This window comes from Nomascus leucogenys, chromosome 16, assembly GCF_006542625.1.
Source record: "Nomascus leucogenys isolate Asia chromosome 16, Asia_NLE_v1, whole genome shotgun sequence".
Taxonomy (NCBI): domain Eukaryota; kingdom Metazoa; phylum Chordata; class Mammalia; order Primates; family Hylobatidae; genus Nomascus; species Nomascus leucogenys.
Window position 1 is genome coordinate 49875746 of NC_044396.1, and position 23731 is coordinate 49899476.

The 23731-nt window shown below is 40.6% G+C and overlaps 2 protein-coding genes across 2 annotated transcripts in view; one reads left to right on the forward strand and one right to left on the reverse strand.

Moving 5' to 3' along the window:
• CLVS1 (clavesin 1) overlaps nt 1-3582 on the forward strand; it is a 216491-nt gene extending 212909 nt beyond the window's left edge. Inside the window, exon 6 of the mRNA XM_012508199.1 lies at nt 1406-3582. Coding sequence (XP_012363653.1) covers nt 1406-1493 — 88 coding nt within the window. The 3' untranslated portion in view covers nt 1494-3582. The remainder of the gene's footprint in view (nt 1-1405) is intronic.
• ASPH (aspartate beta-hydroxylase) overlaps nt 3169-23731 on the reverse strand; it is a 218742-nt gene continuing 198179 nt past the window's right edge. Inside the window, exons 23-25 of the mRNA XM_030795402.1 lie at nt 20261-20352; nt 19757-19890; nt 3169-5446 (exon numbers count right to left, since the gene is read on the reverse strand). Coding sequence (XP_030651262.1) covers nt 5296-5446; nt 19757-19890; nt 20261-20352 — 377 coding nt within the window. The 3' untranslated portion in view covers nt 3169-5295. The remainder of the gene's footprint in view (nt 5447-19756; nt 19891-20260; nt 20353-23731) is intronic.

Sequence of the window (23731 nt, forward strand, 5' to 3'; positions counted from 1 at the left end):
TGATCTGTATCTTTTGCTAACCTCCTATCTCATTCTCTGACTAAGAATGCCTTAACCTTCTGGGAATGCATCTCAGCAGGTCTTAGCCTTATTTTACCCAGCCCCTATTTAAGATAGAGTTGCTCTGGTTCAAACACCTCTGACGCTCTTACTGCCTTAAAAGGGGTCGAACTGATACAGTGTGACATAAAGCCCATACAAACAAAATCAAGCATGTACTATAAATCACACTGTTGGCATGAACTATGGTCTCAGATATACAAAGATCTTCTTATCAGGTAGGCTATTCTAAGGGCTCAGAGGAGCCAAAGGTCAGTCTTGAAAACTTGTAATATGTAGGGTTTGGGCACCCCAGGTCTACCGAGTTAACAGTTTACTGCACATATATGTAAGTTTTACTTATTTGAACAATTTAACCATTTTCATAATAATTTGTTTTTAGTTGTGAGCATTTATTAAATATCTACTGCATAGCTCTTTTTATAACATTTTCTCTGTAAGCTGGAAAATAATTTGGTTTAATTCATATTATAAACTTAGAAAAACATCATTATTACTCCAATATAAAAGGACACATCAAAAACTAATGATCATTACTAGTATTGCAATAGTGGTGGGTCATAAGAGTGCTTCATAAGTTTTAACTATAATTTCATGCCAAATGCTCTATGCATCTTATTAGTTGTAGTCTTTATCAACAACTGTGGGAAGCAGGTAATACTTCTAGTATACTGGTGAGAGAATCAAGGTCCAGAGAGTTTCAGGAACTCCCCCAAGCTTCCCAGCCTGTAAGGGACAGAGTCTAACTTTACCATCTGATTCATGGTCTTAACATCATGCATGGTAGTTTGCAATGACTCTGAGAGACAAAAGGTTTTAAAGGTACACTAAAACATTAAAAATTCAACAAACTTTATATATCTCAAGGTACACAGGATATTTAGATGCTGGGGCAGAGTGTGGCTAGAATACATATGTCCATTTTACCAAGAGAAGCGATCACTGCAAAGAATATTCCAATACTCCAAAATGCTTTTTTTGCCATAAAAATATGGTTTAGCAAGCAAAAGTAAGAAAAACAGAGATACGAACGAGAATACATTGTGTAGTTACTTTAAGTGTCTTTATTTCTTATTTTTATTTTGGAGACAGGGTCTACTTCTGTCACCCAGGCTGGAGTGCAGTGGCACAATATGGCTCACTGCAGCCTCAAACACCTGGGCTCAAGTGATCCTCCCACCTCAGCCTCCTGAGTAGCTGGGACTACTGGCATGTGCCACTGCACCTACTTAATTTTTGAGTGTCTATTAAAAAGAGAAATATAAAATCCGGATGTCTTCAAAGGTTCCAAAATTGTCACCATGAATTGTCTGTAATTCTGTCTTTTTCCCTCCCCTCTTGTTAGATCTCAGTCTGTGGTAGAAGCTGGGACCCTGAAACATGAGGAGAAGGGAGAGAATGAGAACACTCAGCCACTCCTGGCTCTGGACTGAACCCTGAGTCACCCCAATGCTCCTGCACTCTGGCCTTCAGTGGTATCAGCCACCCAGGAAGCACATGCGCAACTGACCCACACAGACACGTGTGTTCTGCTTGACACAAGGTCCTCCACTCCTGAACCCCTGCAGTGACTGTCACCAGCCATCAGTTTGAGCAGCCAAAGTTGGACAAAGACTTGAGAGATGCTTTTTTTTTCCCCCCAGTGAGGGGACTGGAGGATGATGCAAGGCATTTATGTAAAAAAGATTCTCCCTCCTTTCATATTTATGGTAGTAAATTGAAAAAATAAAGACTAAATTTGATGCACATGCTGCATTAGGACAAGAATTTTTCTGAGGTATCACACAGGGACCCTCTCCAGTTTTTGAAAATTAAATGCATTTCCAAGTAAATGTATCAGAGTTAAACTGTGCAGACACCACTGTCAAGTTTCATGTAGTACAAAGCCCTGAGACAATAGTATCTCCAGTAATTTCCATTCTTACTGAATTATTTCCTTTGACCTCATCACCAGCATCGAATTGTTCAGCCTAAGAGCATGTTCTCATAGGTCTGGGTATTTGCAGTTTGCTTATTTTGATATCCTGCAAAAAATTATTTTGATGTCACATCTCTTGTTAGGCCACTAGCTGACTGTTATGAGCTGACTTTAAAGGAAGACAAATGCACATGAAATACGATTATTTCATCTGAGCAATGTGAGTTCCCACAGGCAGCTCAAAAGCCCATTAGTGCAGCGTGTGTCTGGGGAGGAGATGTCTCATGAAAACACATGTCAGTGATTAATGAATCCATTCCAGTTGCCTCAACTGGGTCACTACAGCAAAGAAAAGTGCTATCAAACCATTTACCCCTTGCCCCTCCAACCCTCCTGCAACCATTAAAGATGTGGAGAAAGAACATGGTCGTTGCTGAGAGGGTAAATATTCAATCATGGAGCATGACCCATATGGATGGCTAAATATGCAAGTATTGAAATAAGAGAAGACTAGAAATGCAGGATGAAATGTCAAAGGTCATTTTATTTACCTATTCTCCTTAGAAATGGAGTCCCCAACTACTCATTCAAAAGAAATCAGATATAAAGTAAACGGATATCATATGATATGATATCCTTACTTGTGCCATGTTTTCCAAGACCAGTGCATATTTTTAGATATCTCTTATTTGCCCAGCCATCTGCATGACATGGGTATTTATCAGTATTACCAGTTGGTGTTCAAAGTCAAACAAAAATATTTTAGTTAATAATGGGCAGTAAAATATGATTTTACATTTTAAATATTTGGGAGAGTTAATTTGTTAGCTAAATAATTCAAGGGAAAGAGATTATTCAACTGGCCTTAATCACCCCTGATAATATTATTACTAATCTTAATTATTTATTACATCTCTTTCTCAATGGATCTAATGTTTTAATTTTTTTCCCTATTGGTAGAGAACAATAATAGAAGTAATTTTTATATTATACCCTTGGAGAAATAAAGTTGAAACAGAATTAAAAATATTTCTCAAACAACTGTATCACAATATAAATTAAACTAATTCATTTTTGTGTAGACATTTGAAATCACAAAAATAATAACATTGAAATAATTCTACCAATGCAGTGATGGAAACACTTTTCTTATGTACGAAGACATAGGTAAGAGAAATAAAGAATTAAAGTGAATTAGAAAATCCATTTTATTGCTGGGGTTTAAAATAGTTGTGGGATACAAGTATTTACAATGCTATTGGAGTCAATTATTGATAACACTTTGCAACAGTAATACCATTTCTAGCTTTTCAATGGGCAATACTTAGAACCCTACTGTAGTGACCTGATTTTAAATACCATATTATATTCACTAAGTTAAGAGCTAGTTTTTACTCTCTTCCATAATTTCGTTACCTGAATGTAAGATGATGGCTCAACAATGACGACTTATAGTTCGAATTTATGTGTATGCAATATACATATGAGAACCAAATTCAACAAGTGACACAAATGTTACTACATGAGCATTGAATTGTATTGCCCTTGTCAGTTATTTCCTCTGTTCAATAAATACTGAAGGACACAAATACCTTTTTACTTTTGAAGAGTTTGCCTTCTCTTCTCGATTTTAGTAATTAATTTGGATATTTTTCCTCCCATGCCTCTTCATCTGATTTAGTGGGATGTTTTCAATACCAGCAAAACAAAGAACAGGAAAAGTATTTTGCAAACTCATCTACTGGAAGCTAATGTCCTTAAGGTCAAGCAAAAAGGGTCAATTTCAATTTCAAAGAGCTGTTCTTTAAATGAGATAAAGAAAGTCTCCTTTTGTTTTTAGATGGAAAAGAAAGCACAAGTTTTTTCTACCTGTGAATGAACTTTGGTGACCTATGTGCCATTCACGCAGCATTTTTGTTCATATTGGCTTAGAATTCAGTGCATGAATATCATTACATTCTTATATCTAATATTTCCGTTAGCTTTGATTCCAAACATAGAAAATCTGATGCATGAATACTTTACTAGATTAATGACTTGATCATCTTTGGAATTAGTAGGCAAGACGATTTTTACCTGTTATTTCTATGTTGTGGGTAATGTTAAAACTAAATGTAGGTGATAATAATTGCTATTTCACAGTGATGTTTAAAATGGCAGATATTTCTCAAGCCAGAGAGATGGGACAGTCTTCCAAACTCTTTCATCAAAAAGGAAAGCAATCTGGACCCCCTACACTCAAGAAAAAGATCCTGGCATTCTTGGTAACCTTTTGCTCTGCCATCCTTAATATTTCTACAGAATTGTAGCAGAAATCATCTCCAAGACTGAAGAGCTGGCTTCCTGACATTCACATGGATCTACCATAGGCAAAGATACTGTGTTCCCAGCCCTTGCCTCATGGATGGCAAAGCAGCCAGGAGCCAGACACCCTAGCAGCCACCTACCCACCTAACCCTGAAAGAACATATTTTTATTTCCATGAACGATACTTTTTCCCCAGAAACTCTAATAATTGGCATTATAGAATTTGCATCTGGGATTTTTATAACAATATAAAATAATTCCATGCTCTTTTTTCAGTGTGAAAAGTTCCTCTTTGAAAGAAATAGGATTTTGTCAACATCTCCACCACTAGCATAGTGAGAAGAGGCTCTCAATCAAGATAAAAAAACCAAACGACTCGAGAGTTGGGATGGGTACAGTTCATAGACACTGACATAATGACCTCTTTCTTTTTTTGTGTTAGGAAAATAAAACTGCCTTTTTCATGAGTGTCTTTTACTAAGAAGAATTAAAAGAGGGAAGTCTGAGTTCCCCAGTAATGCTACCATTAAATAGCTAGAAGTAAAGCATTTATACAGCTTGTCATTAAAATCAACAAAAATGTAGTGGTACATGATGACAAAATAGTCTAGCTACACTAGAAAAATATAACTGCATAGAAAAATTACAAACTAAAGCAATCCATTCACAGTTTCTACATATGTTCTCATTATACATTGAATTAGACCTATTCTATGTGGAAAAAATATCTTTGGCTGGTAAGGTAGAAGCTACCAAATGTTCACCTTAAATACTGGCAGAAGACCAGTGCTGTCATGAGATGACACACAGCAGGGTGTTTCCTAAATGAATTGCAGCGAGGCAAATATTCCCTTTAGTGTCTTCCAACCCTAGGAGGAGGCTTAGAATTACTCAGGCTGCAAGTCAAGGGAATTGAGTCTTGGTGTTCGAAATTCTATCTTCACACCCAAGGAGATGGAACCAGAAAGGCAGCCTCTCTCCAGAGTTTCCCAAGCTTGCATGAATTCATGCTAAATTGCTGGAAGGCTGCGTCTCTGCTGTGGTGTCAGTTCCGGATGCCACACATCCACGATGAATATCAGCCGGAAAGATGAGGCATCTTGCCATACCTCGTGCTCAAAGGAGTCATCAAAGATGAGCACCTTGCCTTCCTCCCAGGTCCTGCAACAGAAAGACAAGGATTCCTGAATATAGTTCTGTGTGGTTCAGATGACTGAGGATCAATTCTTGTCCATGTGCGAGAACTACCTTTGGTAACAACCTTTGGGACATAACCAAATAACTAGAACATCAAGCCCAAGTTTATTCTTCCCTTGATGATTAGGAAAGAATTTCAGAAATCTTGCTATGAACATCAGTTTTCATTGCTCAGCGCCGGAGATGTACAAACAACAGAGGATTTGTGATGAAGACATATTGGTCTCATTACATGCCTTGCAATTATTCTGTATATTAGTACATGTCTTGCAATTATTCTGGTTTAGACATATGGGCAGTGACTGGGTCTCAGGCATCTCTATGCCTCTCAAGACACTTCCAATCAATTGTCTTTTCAGCTCACTCCACTTGTTCAAGTTTCATTTTATGGAAGAAAGGAATCTACTTAAACACAGTACCCATAAAGCAGAAAACTAAATCAGGAGTTTCCTAGCTAGTATTCCGGCTGAAGAAAATGGGCAGATTGGGAATAAATTTTGTTTATATTTTTAGTATCATCTTCTATGCAAGTGGGTTATCCATGGAATATTTTAAATCAATGCTGCAAAACACTCTATAGAGCTTCCAACATTACCTCGTCAGATATCTGTATAGGGACTAAGATCTAAATATAGTGTTAGTCTATTAAGAGAGAAATATACAGGAGGCAGTAACACAATGCTTTTCAAATCCAAAGAGAGTTTATGAGGGACACTGATGGTTCCTTATTTTAAAAATAGATATTAACTGCCAATATATTAAATACCAAGTTATGTTTTTAAAATAAAATTTTTGCTAGAAATTTTTCCTTAGATACTAAAATGCCACTTAAGCCTTCAAAATTTTACATCCTGGATTAGCAAATAATGACAATTATAGCATGGGAAATGCTAGCTTGATTTCAAGTTACTATATTATCATAAAGAGGTTTTCTGTGGGAAAACTAGTGGTGAATTTCTATGTTCCATATCAGGTGATTAACTAATATACACTGAGCAATATGACATATATTGCAGGGCTTCACAACCTTGGTACTACTGACATCTAGGCCAGATCATTCTCTGTAGTAGGGGCTGTTCCATGCACTATAAGATATTTAGCAGCATCCCTGACCTCCACCCACTGTATGGCAGTAGCATTCCCTATACTATTAGGTTGGTGCAAAAGTAATTGCAGTTTTTGCCACAGTTGTGACAACCAGAAACGTCTCTAGTCATTGCCAAATGTCCAGGGTGGGAGCAGGAGCAGAAATCATTCCAGTGGAAAATAACTGACATACTGAATAAGTCTGATAATAAAATTTCAAGTCACGTAAACTAACAGATAAAGTACTGAGTATTTGCAAATTGAAAGTTCATTGAAGTTGGGAAGTGAACCTCTACTTCTACTACCCACCCTCCCACCTCCACCCAGTGTGCTATCTCACACACTTTGTGATACGGTTTGGATGTGTCCCCACCCAAATCTCATCTTGAATTTTACTCCCATAATTCCCATGTGTTGTGGGAAGGACCCGATGAGAGATAATTTGAATCATGGGGGCAGCTTCCCCCATACTGTCCTCATCACAGTGAAGAAGTATCATGAGATCTGATGGTTTCATCAGGGGTTTCCGCTTTTGCATCTTCCTTATTTTCTCTTGCCGCCACCATGTAAGAAGTGCCTTTCAGCTGGACATGGTGGCTCATGCCTGTAATCTCAGCACTTTGGGAAGCTGAGGAGGGTGGATCACAAGGTCAGGAGTTCGAGGCCAGCCTGGCCAACATGGTGAAACCCCCATCTCTACTAAAAATACAAAAATTAGCCAGGCGTGGTGGCGCATGCCTGTAATCCCAGCTACTCAGGAGGCTGAGGCAGGAAATTGCTTAAACCCGGGAGGCAGAGGTTGCAGTGAGCTATCATGCCACTGTGCTCCAGATTGAGTGACAGAGCAAGACTCCATTACGAAAAAAAAAGAAGTGCCTTTGCCTCCCACCATGATTCTGAGTCCTCCCCAGCCATGTGGAACTGTAAGTGCAATTCAACTTCTTTTTCTTCTCAGTTTCAGGTATGTCTTTATCAGCTGCATGAAAACAGACTAATACACCTTGCCTCATCTCTTGCATTCAACACACACATGTTGATTGGCTCCTTTACAACTCCTCTGAAGGTTTTTAGAGTTCCATTGGAGTTCCATCAAGGGTAGCAAAAGACAGAAATCTATGGACTTAGGTGAAAATGACAGAATATGCATTCATTACCATGCAAAACCCAACTTGAGATGAAAGGCAAAACCAAGGGGGGTCAATACACTGACAAGAACAATCAGTGAAACAGTCCATAGCTTCCACAGTTAGGCGGGCATTTTCTAAGTCTCAAGTGTTGTCACCGGGATTAAGCAACGTCAGTGGGTACCGCAAACAAGCCTATAATTTATGTAGAAGATGAGGGAGGAAGTGTACTCAAAATGAAAGGCAGTGAACCTTTGTTCACAGCACAACAGCTAGAAGGTGAGAGCCACCCATGTGTCTATCAGTGAATGAACAGACAAACAAAATGTAGTATACACATACAATGGAATATTAATTCAGCCTTAAAAAGGAAGGAAATTTTGACACATGCTACAACATGTATGAACTCTGAGGACATTATGTCAAGTAAAATAGGCCAGACGCAAAAAGATAATTACTAGCTGATTCTACACATCTGAGGTCCTAGACTAGTAGTTAAATTCATAGAGAGAGAAAGGAGAAGAGTGGTTGCCAGTGGCCGGTGGGAAGAGGGGAATGGGAGTTATTTAATGGGTATAGTTTCAGTTTTGCAAGTTAGAAAGAGTTCTGAGGATAGATCGTGTTGATGGTTATACAATATAGAAGTACTTAATGTCACTAAACTGCACACCTAAAAATGGATAATATGGTAAATTTTGTTCTGTGTATTTTACTACAATTAAATAGAGAAAAAAGGGAAAGGCAAAGGGGAACACATGGTAGAGGAGAAAGAGAGAAGCAATACAGCAAGATGGAAATTTATGGTCTTTGAGGGGAAGCCTCTTGACCTTGGCATTTATCACTTATGGGACCTAAGGTGAGCTACTTAGCATAATTGATTCTTTGTATCTTCCTCAGCATAACTGATGTGAGGATTAGCATATGATTGGCACATAGTAGATATTCAATTAATGACACAAAAATGAAAATATAAAGAAAAATAGGGAAAAGATAAAAGACAGAGGTGAAATGTTGGGAAGTGGTATGTTACCAAAAATGACCTTGGTATCACACTTTATGAAATCTGCCTTCCTTTGAGACAACTAAGAACTTCCAAGGGAGATGAGATATAAAAACATCTTCAGAGCATCTGTGAAATGTACTTTGTACAGCAATGACAAGTGATTTTCAAAGTTTTTTGGGTGGCAGAGAACCTGGAAACTACTTAAAACACTAGAAGTAATTAAAATAACTGAATAGAAAATTCTAGCCCACACAAAATGACATCTTTCACTAGATTATGATAGGTATAACAAAGCCAAAGATCTAGAATTGTTTTCTGGGAAAAAGGCTTTAAGCATTCCATTCATTAAATTAAATTCCCTGAGAACTGGGAAAAGTTATTAGCACCAGAACACGCTGGTCACTCATGGAACATCAGTGCATATAAAAGTAGAACTTAAGAACCACAGGCTTGCAGCTTTCCAGATACATTAAGTACAATACAGATTAGTGTAAACCATTAATTAACCAATTTTATAAATGAGAAATTTGGGGAGGTATGCCAAAGGGTTTTTAATTGGCCTATTTTAGGGTCATAAAACTCTATGGGGAAAGTGAGTGCCATTGGACTTATTTGCCCTTCCACTTTCTTTCATACATTTCCCCAGAAAATATCAAAGATAGTTGATACCATAATATAGATTTTTTAATGTAGATTTCTTCTGAATTCTTAAAAAAATGGTGTCTTTCAATCAGTTATTAGAGATAGAATGACTAAAACTGCAGTCACGATTCACCTAAAAGGGGAAAATGGAAGAACAATAAAACCTCCTACAAGCCATGTCCAGACTTAAGTGACTCCAGGTTAAATTCCAGATGTATCACATGCTTGGGAAAGGATGAATGTTTTTTTTCCACAACAAAGGGAGAGGAGCATAAAGATGTCAAATCGCTTCTGAATGAAAACCAAAGACTCTCATTAGAATGCAAAGAACTAGTTTTCAGGCCACTTGTTTTGTGAGCAAAGCTCCATCAAATAAGATTAAGTTACACTCGAATTACAACATAGAATCAGCCCTTTGGAGAAACAATCCTCAGAGTGGCCTGTGACAGAGGCCTGCCTGGAAGTACTGCTACAGCCCTTGTCTAAGGACCCAGAGAAGCAGCACTGGGGGTGGGCACTGCTCTCCATCCCTGGAAGCTTGGCTTACTGTTGGAACTTCCTCCTTCCCTTCCTCTCTCTCTTTCTCTCCTCTCACCTAACCCTTTATTTTTTTCAAGACAGGATTTGCTCCATCACCCAGGCTGAAGTGTGGTGGCACCATCACAGCTCAATGCAGCCTCCGCCTCCCAGGCTCAGGTGATCTTCCCACGTCAGCCTCTTGGGTACCTAGGACTACAGGTGTGTGCCACCACATCCAGCTAATTTTTGGATTTTTTTTTTTTTTGAGACGGAGTCTTGCTCTGTTGCCCAGGCTGGAGTGCAGTGGCACGATCTCAGCTCACTGCAAGCTCCGCTTCCCAGGTTCACGCCATTCTCCTGCCTCAGCCTCCCGAGTAGCTGGGACTACAGGCGCCCGCCACCACGCCCGCCTAATTTTTTGTATTTTTAGTAGAGATGGGGTTTCACCGTAGTCTCGATCTCCTGACCTCGTGATCCACCCGCCTCGGCCTCCCAAAGTGCTGGGATTACAGGCGTGAGCCACCGCGCCCGGCCAATTTTTGGATTGTTTTGTAGAGATGCAGTTTCCCCAGGTTGCCCAGGCTGCTCTCCAACTCCTGGGCTCAAACAATTCTCCTGCCTTGGCCTCTCGAAGAGTTGGGATTACAGGCATGAGCCACTGCTCCTGGCCTTCTGATAGAATTTCTTACCACTAAGAAAGGAAAGCCTCTCTCCAGGTTGTCAAAAGATATAAGAATATCTCGTCCCAAGATAAAACAGTATTCCATAATCTGTCAACTTCTCAAATTATTATAATTATAAATCATGATAATGATAAAATGGCGGCAGTGCATATTTGGTAACTATAATTTGGTCACAGAATTACCATTGATATTAATAAGGCCAAGTAATGATACTATGTGCTTATAGAGTCTTCTACCTACAAATTTTATAGATAATATCTTAGCTATCTTTGCTAAAATGTTCTGAGATAGGCAAAGGACATGACTGTGATTTTCACACAAAGGAATCACATGGCAACAGTTTCAGATGTCTGCAGTGACACTGTGATTCTGTGGCAGAAGCAGAAAGTCATTACAGATGAACACATTAACTTAAGACCATGGTCCTAAGAGACATTCTTGGTGTCTGTAGATGATATACTGAGGTGGCCTGCAAGGCATGAAACAGGCAGAGTTGAAAACAGAAAAGGGTCAAAGAGCTCAGGAATAAGGATATTTGACATAGATCTTACTCATTCTGATCTACTGAAATTCCCCAGTTCAGACTCCATTGAAAGCCCTGTCATGGCACACACTGGAAGCAAAACGTAAAATTGCATTGTCACCCTTCCTCTTCTCTCTCTTCCCTTCTAACACACACAAACAACTTCTGCCTTCCACCTCTTAGTTCCAGGTCACCAGTATTTAAGGGTAACTCAGATGAAGGCACTGAAGGAGGAGGAAAAAGAAGGGGAAAAGAGAAAGAAAAAGTCATAGTGTTACCGGAAAGGGGTCCTGATCCAGAGTCCAAAAGAGGGTTCTTGGATCTCGAACAAGAAAGAATTCAGGGCGAGTCCATGGAGTAAAGTGAAAGCAAGTTTATTAAGAATGTAAAGGAATAAAAGAATGGATACTCCAATGGCTACTCCATAGGCTGCTGGTTGCCCATTTTTATGGTTATTTCTTGATTATCTGCTAAACAAGGAAGGGATTATTCATGCCTCCCATTTTTAGACCACATAGGATAACTTCCTGACATTGCCATGGCATCTGTAAACTGTCCAGGCGCTGGTGGGAGTGTAGCAGTGAGGACGACCAGAGGTCACTCTCGTGGTCATCTTTGGTTTTGATGGGGTTTAGCTGGCTTCTTTACTGCACCTGTTTTATCAGCAAGGTCTGTATGACCTGTATCTTTTGCTGACCTCCTATCTCATCCTGTGACTTAGAATGCCTTAACCATCTGGGAATGCAGCCCAGTAGGTCTCAGCCTCATCTTACCCAGCCCCTATTCAAGATGGAGCTGCTCTGGTTCAAAGCCTCTGACAACAGGGCTGTAGAGATGGGATGCCTTCCTCCTTTCCCCTACCTCTCCAGTTCCAGGGTAGGGGCACAGAGAGAAAAAGGAGAGATGTGAGTAGGGGGGAGGGTCTCTGCTGCTTTCTTGTCACACCTCCCTACCCCAGGGTCCCTCCCAGCTCCAGGCCTATCAAATCACGCCCCTATCTGTACCATTCCTTCACCTGCCCTGGCCCACATGACCAGCTCCTATTTCACTCCTCCTTCCTAACCCCTTAAAGTCCCTTCCCCCATCGCTGTCAGAGTACTCACTCCAGGCTGTAAGCACCACCTCCAGTGTTATGAGAGTGCTTGATCTCACTCCCTGGAATGTAAGGACGGAGGTCTCCATTTCTGCAGCAATCAGACAGGAGGATAATAAAAGTTCAAATATACTGAGTGCATTTACCACACAACACTTTGTAAATACAGTTCTGAGTGCATTCATATGGATTGCTTTAATACTCAAAACCATACAAAGACATACTTTTACTCTTCCTAATATGCAGATGGGGATATTGAGGCTTTATGAGGTTATGCAAGTTGTATAGAGTTACTCTTTACAAGAGGGAAAGCCAGGATTTGAACCCAAGTCATGTGACTTCAACATTCTTAATATGTTTTTATGAAGATACATAACACCAAAATCTGAAATAAAAGCTCAGGATGCATTTTTTCCTACAGAAACATTACTATAAATAGTCACTGGTTCTAGAACCCTAATAATAAAGATTATTAGTTAAAAAGCTTCTGGGAGCTGACCTAGAAACTGCCACACATCATTTACCATTGCCAGAGAAAAATGGATCCCAACTTTTCACCAATCAGTTCAACAAACAAATGTTTGGAACATAATCCATTTTCCATATCGGAACTGCCATTCCCTGTGGAGATAGAGAAATGTATGTGTGCACTTTCCATGTACTCATGTGTAGGAACAGCCACAGACACACCACTGGGTCACAGAGCAGGGGTCAAGACATGGTATGGATGTGTTTAACTCACCAAGTTGCTCAAATGAAAGAAGAGGAAAAAATGTTACTATTCAATAATAAAACATCCTATCTGGTTAAAAACTGTCCTTTTTATCCTAGATGGGCAGGCTTCAGCGATGACCTGTGGATAAGGTCACACTGCAATGCAGATGAAGATGGGAGAATATCTTGTGGAACAGAAGATTTATGATTTCAGGGAGAACAGTAAAAAAAGGAGAAAGGAGGGATGAAAATATTTGGCTCTAAATGATTTAGTAAATTGCAGCTTCTACATGTGATTCAAAAATGTTAAGACAGTAAGTCTTAAAATTATCTCCTTGGACACTTTATGAAAACTAAACAAATATTGTCTATGAGGAATTCATGATGCATTAAAAAAATTGTCTCTCTTACTGTTAATATTTTAGCATGACTTTCACACAATCTTCCTAATTGGAACCTTGAGAAATGAATGAAAATATATGTTATAAAATACTTGAGGTCTATGGAGGAAGGCCATTATTTTTACAGCAATATAGAATTATATAGGATTAAATGACTGATTGCCAATTCATTTTTTCAGTCTCACTAAGTGACGTTAACGTAGATGTGTGCTTTCCTGACAACCTATCAATCTTGTTCAACATTTCAGGCTAGTAATTTGCAGGCAGTAATGCTGAATCTGCAGGAGAGCTCCAAGGTCACGGTTCCTTCTCTTAGCACAGCTCCAGCACATTGCGGAATGCCCTTGGAGATTCAGAAGAAGGAATTTCTCTCTGGGATCATTCAAAGCTCACACAACTCAGCCACTTCCTGAGTATAACAATTAATTCCCACTCGGCGGGGACACGTTTATCCCCTGACTCAAGTTAACTTAGCTCTGGATCAAATTTGCTAATGAGTTTATCTTTTTTTTTTGAGACGAAGTTTCACTCTTGTCATCCAGGCTGGAGTTCAATGGTGTGATCTCAGCTCACTGCAACCTCCGCCTCCATGATTCAAGTGATTCTCCTGCCTCAGCCTCCTGAGTAGCTGGGATTACAGGCATTAGCCACCACGCCCAGCTAATTTTTTGTATTTTTAGTAGAGACTGGGTTTCACCACGTTGGTCAGGCTGGTCTTGAACTCCTGACCTCAAGTGATCCACCTGCCTTGGCCTCCCAAAGTACTGGGATTACAGGCGTGAGCCACCACACCTGGCTCTAACGAGCTTATTTTACAGACCACAAAGCATGGTCCCCCTGAGGTGACATGAACAGAAGGCCCAGAAAGGGAAACTCCCAGCTGCTTTCTCTACTTGTCTGGAAACAAAAACCAGCATTTGAAGTGATCATCTGATAAGTACAGCATGATCCTAATTTTATAAACTACAACAAAATCCAAAAAGCCCAAGCAAGGTTTTGGGATCATGTCTAGAACACAAACTTTCAAGCCAGAATGCCTGGGACTGAACCCACTACCAATATTGCAGTGGGCTGAATGTCCCCATAAGCTGCCCCGCCCCCCCTTCCCCACTAAAAAAGATAGATCCATCTGGAACCTGTGACTATCACCTGATTTGGAAAAAAGATCTTTGCAGATTGAATTAAGTTAAGGATTTTGAGATGAGATCAACCTGGATTAGGGTAGGCCCTAAATCCAGTGATAAACGTTCTTATAAAAGAAAAGAGGAGAAGACTCAGGGAGAAAGCAATGTGAACACAGAGGCAGGGACTGAAATGATGTGTCTATAAACCAAAGAACACCAAGGGCTGCCAGCAGCCAGAAGCTAGGACAGGGGAACAGATTCTCCCTTACAGCCTCCAGAAGGAACAACCCTGCCAACACCCTAATTTTATACTTTGGTCTCCAGAACCACGAAAGAATACATTTCTGTTGTAAGTCATTCAGTTTGTGATAATTTGTTGTGGCAGCCTTAGGAAACATATATAAATGTCAACCTCAGGCAAGTTACTTATCTTCATACCTCAGTTTCCTCCACTGTAAAACAGGAATTTTAATAATCCTAATTATACAGGATTGCCATAAGCATGAATGAGTTAATGTATGTAGAGTGCTTAGAACTGCGTTTGACACAGATATAATTTTGGAAAAACATATATTATTACTATCATCATTATCATCAATACACATATATAGACATTGAGAAGCACCCGGCAATAGCTCTGGGTATTGGGATAAAACAGTACATTTTTTATTGACCTTCTCTGTGTTATACAAATTATGCGTGAGGAACGTGTATCAGTTTTCTAATCAGAAGGCATTTATTAATTTGAAATGATCATTTCATTTACAGTGGTAAGGGCTGCATACCTGCCAGTTCATCCTCAGAGAGCTACGCTATGCTTTGCAGGGATGGAATATTTAAACAGTATACACACTGGCGGAAATCTCAATCGATTATTAATACCTGAGAACAACAATGTACAAATTGCTACAGGTAACCTCCTCTTTTAGAAGTTGAGACATTCTGAAAAATTGCTGCCTTTGGCTAGCACAAGAAAGCTGATTTCTTGGTGTGTGTGTTTTTCTTTCCATGCCAAAAGTATTTCCACAATCATAGCACAGAACTTCCAGATTTCACACTAGACTCTTTCTGTCCTCAGAGTTTATAAACTGTGTACTATCAGATTTCTAGCTCTTTTCACTGGAAGCATTGCACAGCACTTTAATTGACCCATTTCTCTTATGAAAAGCACTATTTTGTAATGAAGTGCTAAGCCCAACTCAACCACCCTTGAGTTAAGAAATATTAAGGATGAGAATGTAACAGAACGTAAAGCTGGTACAGAAAGAACGTGGAGAAGGGCTGCTGACCAGCAGTCATGATGAGGCAGAAGGGCCCCTGTGCTCAGCAACTCTTCAGGGAGGAGATGACAGAAGCATTGCAGTCCCCCCGGCCCAATAATAGGCAGGTGAGTTGCAAGCACTTTTAAATAATCACTGTGGATTTGCAAAATACACCGTCTGCAAATTATTATTATCAGCAGCTCCTTCCTGTCACACAAAGTAGGCTGTGTTTTACCTCAGCAGAAACTGAGGGGCTGCCAAGTTAATGTTCTCATCAAGATCCCCCTCTCAGTGGGCTGCAGTGGTCCTTCTAACCCTCCTCTGCCTCTGCTAGGTGAAGATGGTTAACCTAATTATGTTTTAAGCTTCAGGGGAGGGGTTGGCGGTTGTTTTCTTTACCAAGCATGGACACAAGGTGTTTGCTGGGAGCCTGGGGTGGGGAATGCACCTACAAATGTGCTCCTGGGGCAGGTCTCCCAGCATCACTCCTGCATTTGTTTTTTTGTTTTTTTAAAGAGATGGGGTCTCACTATGTTTGTTGGAGTGCAGTGGCGCAGTCATGGCTCACTGCAGCCTCAAACTCCTGGGCTCTAGTGATCCTCTTGCCTCAGCCACTGGAGTGGCTGTGACTATAGGCCCATGCCACCATGCCCAACATGCATCTTGAGACCTCTGTGACTTTGTGCTAAGCCTCCTAGCACCATCCACCTGCTCCCATTCTTGACTGCCACACCCATTCTTCCAATCTTGGCTTTCTCTTTCTGCCTCAGGCCACTGAAGACTAGGCTTATTTCCATCTCTCTTCCTCTCCCTGCCTATGCCTAAGTAGATTTTTTTTTTTTTTAATTTTAGACAGGGTCTTGCTCTGTCACCCGGGCTAGAGTGCAGTGGTATAATCACAGCTCACTGCAGCCTTGAACTCCTGGGCAATTTTTTAAAAAGTTGTTTTTGTGGCTGGGCATGGTGGCTCACGCCTGTAATCCCAGGATTTGGGGAGGCTCAGGCAGGCAGATCACAAGGTAAGGAGATCGAGACCATCTGGCTAACATGGTGAAACCTGTCTCTACTAAAAATACAAAAAATTAGCCAGGTGTGGTGGCAGGCGCCTGTAGTCCCAGCTACTCAGGAGGCTGAGGCAGGAGAATAGCATGAACCCAGGAGGCAGAGCTTGCAGTGAGCTGAGATCACCCCATTGTACTCCAGCCTGGGCGACAGAGCGAGACTCTGTCTCAAAAACAAAAAAACAAAACAAAACAAAAACAAAAACAAAAACAAAAAAACTTGTTTTTGTGGAGACAGGGTCTTACAGTGTTGCTCAGGCTGGTCTTGAACTCCTGGCCTCAAGCAATCCTCCTGCCTTGGGCTCCCAAAGTTCTGGGATTATAGGCCTGAACCACCTTGCCTGGCCCTAAGTGGATTTTTCTCTAGTGATTTTGTTCCAAGTATCTACAAGCAGAATACAGAAGAGAAGGAGGAAGGCAGGAAGGCAGGGAGGCAGGGAGGCAGGGAGGCAGGAGGCAGGGAGGCAGGAGGCGGGAGGACAGGGAGGGAAGGAGGGAGGGAGAGAGGGAGGCAGGCAGGCAGGCAGAAAGGAAAGAAGGGAGGAAGGAGGAAGGAAAGAAGGGAGGGAGGGAGAGAGAGAGATAAAATAGGAGGTAAGAGGTGAGGGAGAGAGCGAGTGAGCTGGTGAGAGAACAAATAAGCCATAAAAGCCTAAGGAGCACTGAGGCGTGAGGCTGGGTGCCCTTCTCCATCTCCACTGCCTCATGCTCTCACGCGATCTCCAAGGAGTTACCTTGTCAATCTCTGCCTGCTCCAGCATTCTCCCACCTCCTCTCTGAATTCCTTGCATCCCCCAATGTGTCCCTGCTCCTTTTCACTTTGGCAGAGAGACCCTGAAGACCCAAACCGAGTTCCCAATGTAAGACAAGATTCATTCCATGCCTGAAGAAACTCCTACCTGTCCGGTGATCCCTGATTCCTCCTCCTGGTCTACCCGATTTTGCCTTTCTTGCCCCATTTCCTTCTTGGTTCCCCTTCCTCCTTCTGTCTTCTAAATACAGATGTTTTCATGGAACCTTTTCATTTCTGTCATCCTTCGATTGTCTCAAGCTTCCTCTAGAAGTTCTGCTAAGTATGACTCTCAAATCTTTATCTCTAGACTTACCTTCTCCCCTGAGTGCCAGGTCTCTATTTCCAGCCACCTCCTGGATGGTTCTACAAGTGTGTTCCAATAGCAACTAAATAAAATACGTACAAGCAATAAATTCATTTTCCTTTCCTTGAACTTGTCTCATGCCTCCCAAATTCCCAAGGTTTGCTCAAGCATCGCCACCCTCCACTGTCCAAAGACTGTAATTGCAGCAGCATCTTGGATGCCCCATTCCTGTACCACACATTCAAGAGTCACCTGATATCTCTTGCATCTGCTCTCTAGTCTCCATTTCTTTCCAGCATCCCACTTCCAGCTCTGTTTATCTTTTGGGTGGGCCGCTGTGACAGCCTGCCAATTGTTCTTCCCACTGTCCCCACAGGATTCACCCGTGGGTTCCACAGTAACTTCCTAACAAAGGTCTGATCCCATTAGTTTGGGATTCAGAGCCTCCTATGATTTAGTTTCTAAAAGACTCTTTTACTTTGCAACCTTATTCTTTATGTACCATACACTGCTGGATGCTGAACTATTATTCAATATTCTTCATATGTGGCCATGATTTTTGGCCTCTGTGCCTTTAATGGATACTGTTCCAGAATACCCCTCTTTAGCTTTCAATGTCCGAATCCTTCTTGTCTTTAAAAACTGCCACTCTGCAAGTTGAGTGTCTGTGAGCAGGTGAGGCTCCTGCTCATGGAGCCATCTGTAGTATTTTTAGCTTGTCTGTGGAGAGGCCATCTGTAGTACCTCTTTTATGACCCCTATGGCCTTCAGTCTTGTGTTATCTTCCTGAGCAGACACACCCAGCAGAGGACGGCCCCTTCTGAGTCATCTCTGAATTTCCCACAGCACCATGGGCTGCCCAGGGCAGTTATCTGCCAATAACCAAATAGACAATTCTGCAGACCCCTGAACACTCATCCTCCACTCAGATCTCTACTAAGGACAATAAGAAATGTGTAAGACCACAATAACTTGGTTTCTGATCTCCAGGAGCTTACATACAGCTTGCTATGGAGATAAAGGTAATATATATAAATGAATAAAGAGTAATAGAAGATAGGGAACAGGATTACTTAGGATATATACTCTGAGAGGTTCTATTTTTATAAAACTAAATTGGATCTCAGTAACAGGTTTATTTTGGACAGGTGAAAAGATGGGCATTCTAGGGACAGGGATTATCAGCATCATAGGTACAGAAGCCAGAGCAAGTATGGTTTGTTCAAAAGATCATGAATAAACCTGTCATGATTAGGAAAGTAACACGCAAGGGAGGGAGAGGAGATCTAACATTCATCACGTCCCTACTGATACCAGAACACGGACTGAGCACCTTGTAGGCATTATTCCAGTTAATCCATACAACAACCCTGCAAAGTAGATGTTATCACTGCCAGTTTTATAAGCAAGAAGGCTGATGTTTGAAGGGATTAAGTAACTAGCCAAGGTTACACAGGTTAGGTGGCAGAGCTGGGATTTGAAAAAGGCAGCCAGCTTCCATCGCACCATACCATCTCCTCTAGATCAAAACGTATAAATATCATGGGGTGAGTTCTTCAGTTAGGGGGACTTCTTGTATTTATGAATAAGTCAAGTTGCAAAGCAGGAAGCACAATGCATAACATCTGCAGAGCTCAATGCATGTTGGCTGACTCTGAATGCACATCTGTCTACCTGGAGAGAGAAACAAGGCAGCTCCTCAACTAGATAAGTACTCTGCCGAGAAATAACGGAGGAGGGCAGCCCTAGATCTGGGCAATGTCTCCAGGCTAATGGAAAGCACCAAGAAGGGATATAGACTCAAGAGTTTGGATTAATATCACTTTGCTCCAGTCTACTTCAGCTGCAAAAGAAGATAAGTAATCCAAAGGAACACAGCTCTGTTGTAACAAACTCTCATCCTCAGAGGTGACGGATATGACGGATAACAGAGGACACATACTTGGTCTCGTTGGCACATCGAATCTTGCAGCCTTCCTTGGGAATCACCAAGCCCAGGTGCATTCGGAGCCTGCAGTTTGTAGGACCTGTGTGTGGCCACACGTGAGTCCCTGGATGCATGATGGAATATTTGATCTGCATAGAAAACATGACACTCCGTTCAGCTATTTATCAGGGTGAGGAGGAACTGCTAAGTTAAGGTGACAGTACAAAATTACTGTCAATTTGGATTAGAGCCTTTGTAAGATTTAATATTTATATTCAAGTCTTATTTCTTTGTGAAGGAACTAAAAATAAGCACTCACATTTTCCACAAAGCGATAAACACTGAACATTTTCCACCCTCAATTCTGACGTCAACCACATAAAATTATGTTTCAGTAAAAAGCGCATGTAAAAAGAGGCATTCATTGGGCCAAAGGAAACAGCCATTTCTTTGTAAAGGTCAACACGCCCTTATTCCTAACAATTAATTGTATTCTCTCCAGCATGACACTCTTGGTACCTGTCCTCTTCTGCATCCTGTTGTCTCGGGGAACTTTTCTAGTAAGGTACAGGTTTTAGGAGCTCCTTTGCAGGCATTTTCATTTCTTCTTCCTAGAACAAATAACATAATTGTTGGAAACAAATCACAGTAAAGCTTAAACTTATCCCATTTAGATGAGGTGAGAGCTATATGTCATCCTCATTGCAGGAATCAGAAGATTGAGTAAACATGAGAAGATGAAGTAGGAATGCAAAAGGCTTATTGGAAAAAAATAAAAATTAACCAATACAGAAGACGTGTCTTGCTCCAATAGGTGGTGACTGGCAGAGCAGGGATCCAAATTCTCCACTTGGTGTTGGACTATTTGACTAAGAATGTCTAATGAACAAGACGCAGGTTAAAGGCAGTTGACCTTGAACAACACAGGGGTTAGCGGCTTTGATCCTCCATGCAGCCGAAAATCTGTATATAACTTTTGACTCCCCAAAAACCTAACAACTAATAGCCTACTGTGGACTGGAAGCCTTACTCTATATCACAAATGGTTGATTAACATATTTTGTATGTTATATGTATTATATACTATAGTCTTACAATAAAGTAAGATGAAAAAAAGAAAATGGTATTAAAAAATAATAAGGAAGAGAAAATACTTTTACAGTACTGTACTATATTTTATCGATACCATAAGTTTACATCATCTGTTTACAAGATGAATTGAATGTCTGAAATGGCCTGCAACTCCAGGTACAGACCTTAATCTACAGTACATATCAAGCAATTCAACTTTTTCTTGTAGGGTCATGACTTTTCTCTGCTTCTTGGCAGCATTTCCAACATCACTGGTTGCTCTTTGTATAGGTCCCATGGTGCTATTCGAGGTTTGCAGCATTGCATTAAACACAAGGAAAAATACCCAAGAACCGTAAGAGACCACTTTTTACCGTGATATGCAATTTACCAGAGACAGGAACTGTTCACATGGAGATGACAGTATCACATGGCATTTTAAGTGGATACTCAAAACACTTGAGCTTGCCAAATAGCAACAGGAGGTGGCTATGAAATTATTACAGTAGTATAATCTGTACTACAGTGAATTTAATGGAGTTATGATTTAACACTTCATCTTCATGTTTGTTTACATTTTTCTTGACTATGAATGGTCCTATGCATGGTCTGTAAGTGCTTCCATGCATATGTTGATAAATTTTATTTCTTTATAATAGATTTGTATATATATAGTAAATGATAAAATAGATTAGTACCTATATATATTTCATGCATTCATGACATACCCAATTTTTCTAAATTTTTAAAAATATTTCCAGGCTATAAGGTTCATCTGCAAGTTTTTTTCAAATTGTCGCAAATTTCAAAAAATTTTCCAATATATTGACAAAAATTCTTACATAAGTGGACTCATGAAGTCCAAACTCATGTTGTTCAAAGGCCAACTGTACTTATTTTATCCCCTGTGACAGGCAAAATAATAGTCACTTCCCAAAAGATGTCCATACCCTCATCCCATAACCTGTGAATATGTTACCTTTCATGCAAGGGGGAATTAAGGCTGTGGCACTGAGATTTCTTATCAGCTCACCTTAAAATAGGGAGATTATCCAAGATTACCCGGATGGGCCCAAGGTAATCATACCATCCTTAAATGTGGGAGGAGGAGGCAGATGAGTAAGTGTCAGAGTGACACAGCATGAGAAAGACCTGACTGGCCACTGCTGGCTCTGAAGATGGAAGGGGGCCACAAGCCGGGGAATGTGGGCAGCCTCTAGGAGCTGGAGCCTCCAGAGGGAATACAACCCTGGTGACACTTGTATTTTAGCCCAGTGTGATCTATTGTAGACTTCTGACCTCTAGAACCATAAGATAATAAATGTGTCTGTGTTTTAAGCCATTAAGTTTTGTGGTAATTTGTTACACCAGCCACAGGAAACTAATACAGCCCCTAAAGAAGGAAAATAGCTTATTTCTAACCTAGAAATGCATTTCTAGGACTATATTAGTTGCCAAAACACTATTTTTATTAGAATTTAATGTCTTTTTCAATATCCAGATCATCCTTTATATGATGATAAAGAATAGGATTTAAATGAAGAAGGCATCTTTGAGAGGGGACATATTCTATGCATGACTGTCAAGAGCACAGATTCTGGGACATGTCATTTAAGTATCCTGAACTATGCAAATTTCTTTACACTCTATAAAGCTCCTGCTTATTAGGGAAGATGTGCTCAGAATGTACACAGTATCATCTGCTCTCACGGGGGAGTAAAACAATGGGATTTTTAAAAGTCAGAGATATTTTAATTCCCTATTCAAGATTCCTAAAAGAGACTGCTACATCTAAAGCTGAGTTTAATTTTATTTAATTAATGTTAATTGTGTCCTAAGACAATCATACACTGAGAATAAAATAAGAGTTACAAAAAATGCAACTAAAAGGTATTCACCCCTATCAAATGGAGCTCAATGTTTTAGAAAACAACTTAGCTTTTTCTAAGTAACCTTTTTGGCTCTTAATTGAATAAAATGTTAATTGCTATTTTTAGTTATTAATGGAGTTCCCCAGATGAACAATAAATGTCAGTTTGGGTGAATATTACATAAACCTATGAGTCATCGTAAAGCATTTTTAAGTCCAGGCTTTCCAAGGCTTCTCGTATGCAGGGCCTGGGGCTGCTTGGCAGGAGTCCCCGATTCTGAGCTCTGTGCCATCCAGGCAGCAGTTAAGTGAAACTGGTGGCTTGGGGAGCAACCAGAGGTGGCCTGGAGTTCTCACAAGCACCAGGTGGCTGAGCATGTGCTACCTGGAGAACAGACGTGCCTTACCTAAATGACAGGTGATGAATGGGTAACCAAATGGGTTGTGTCCCTGAGATTTTCAAGGGATTAGAGAACACCTCTAGCTCTTTAGACACATTTATCTTTCTGGTCTGTAAACGCAGATTCTCTGTGCAGTAGACTCTGGGCATTCATGCACTGTCACTGGTCATTTTAACTATTCACACCTGATCATGAGGGTCCAAGGAATGCAACAACAGTTCCTTGATGCTCATCACAGGCCAGGAACCACTCTGCACGATGAGAGTGCCTAATTTGATGTGGCATGCCATAATAGAGGCTCGATTAGTGTTGTATTTTATAGAAAGGCAATTGAGCCACAGAGGGGTCACATAGTAAACAGCAGAGCAGGAATTTCAATTCAGCCAGACTGGACCCAGTGTTCATGCTCTTAACCAGACCAGAGACCACCTCTCCATTAATGTTACTACATCATGTGCTATTGTTAGACCATAAAAATGTAATATTACTATCATATATTGGATAACTGTGCCAAGTTTTTCATCTAGTGCTCACTGATCCTAGTAACAACCCCATACTTGAGGCACTATTTGCCATTTTTCAGATGAGGGATTTGACGCTCAGAGATTCAGGGACATGCACACATCACACAGCTAACAAGCAGTGCAT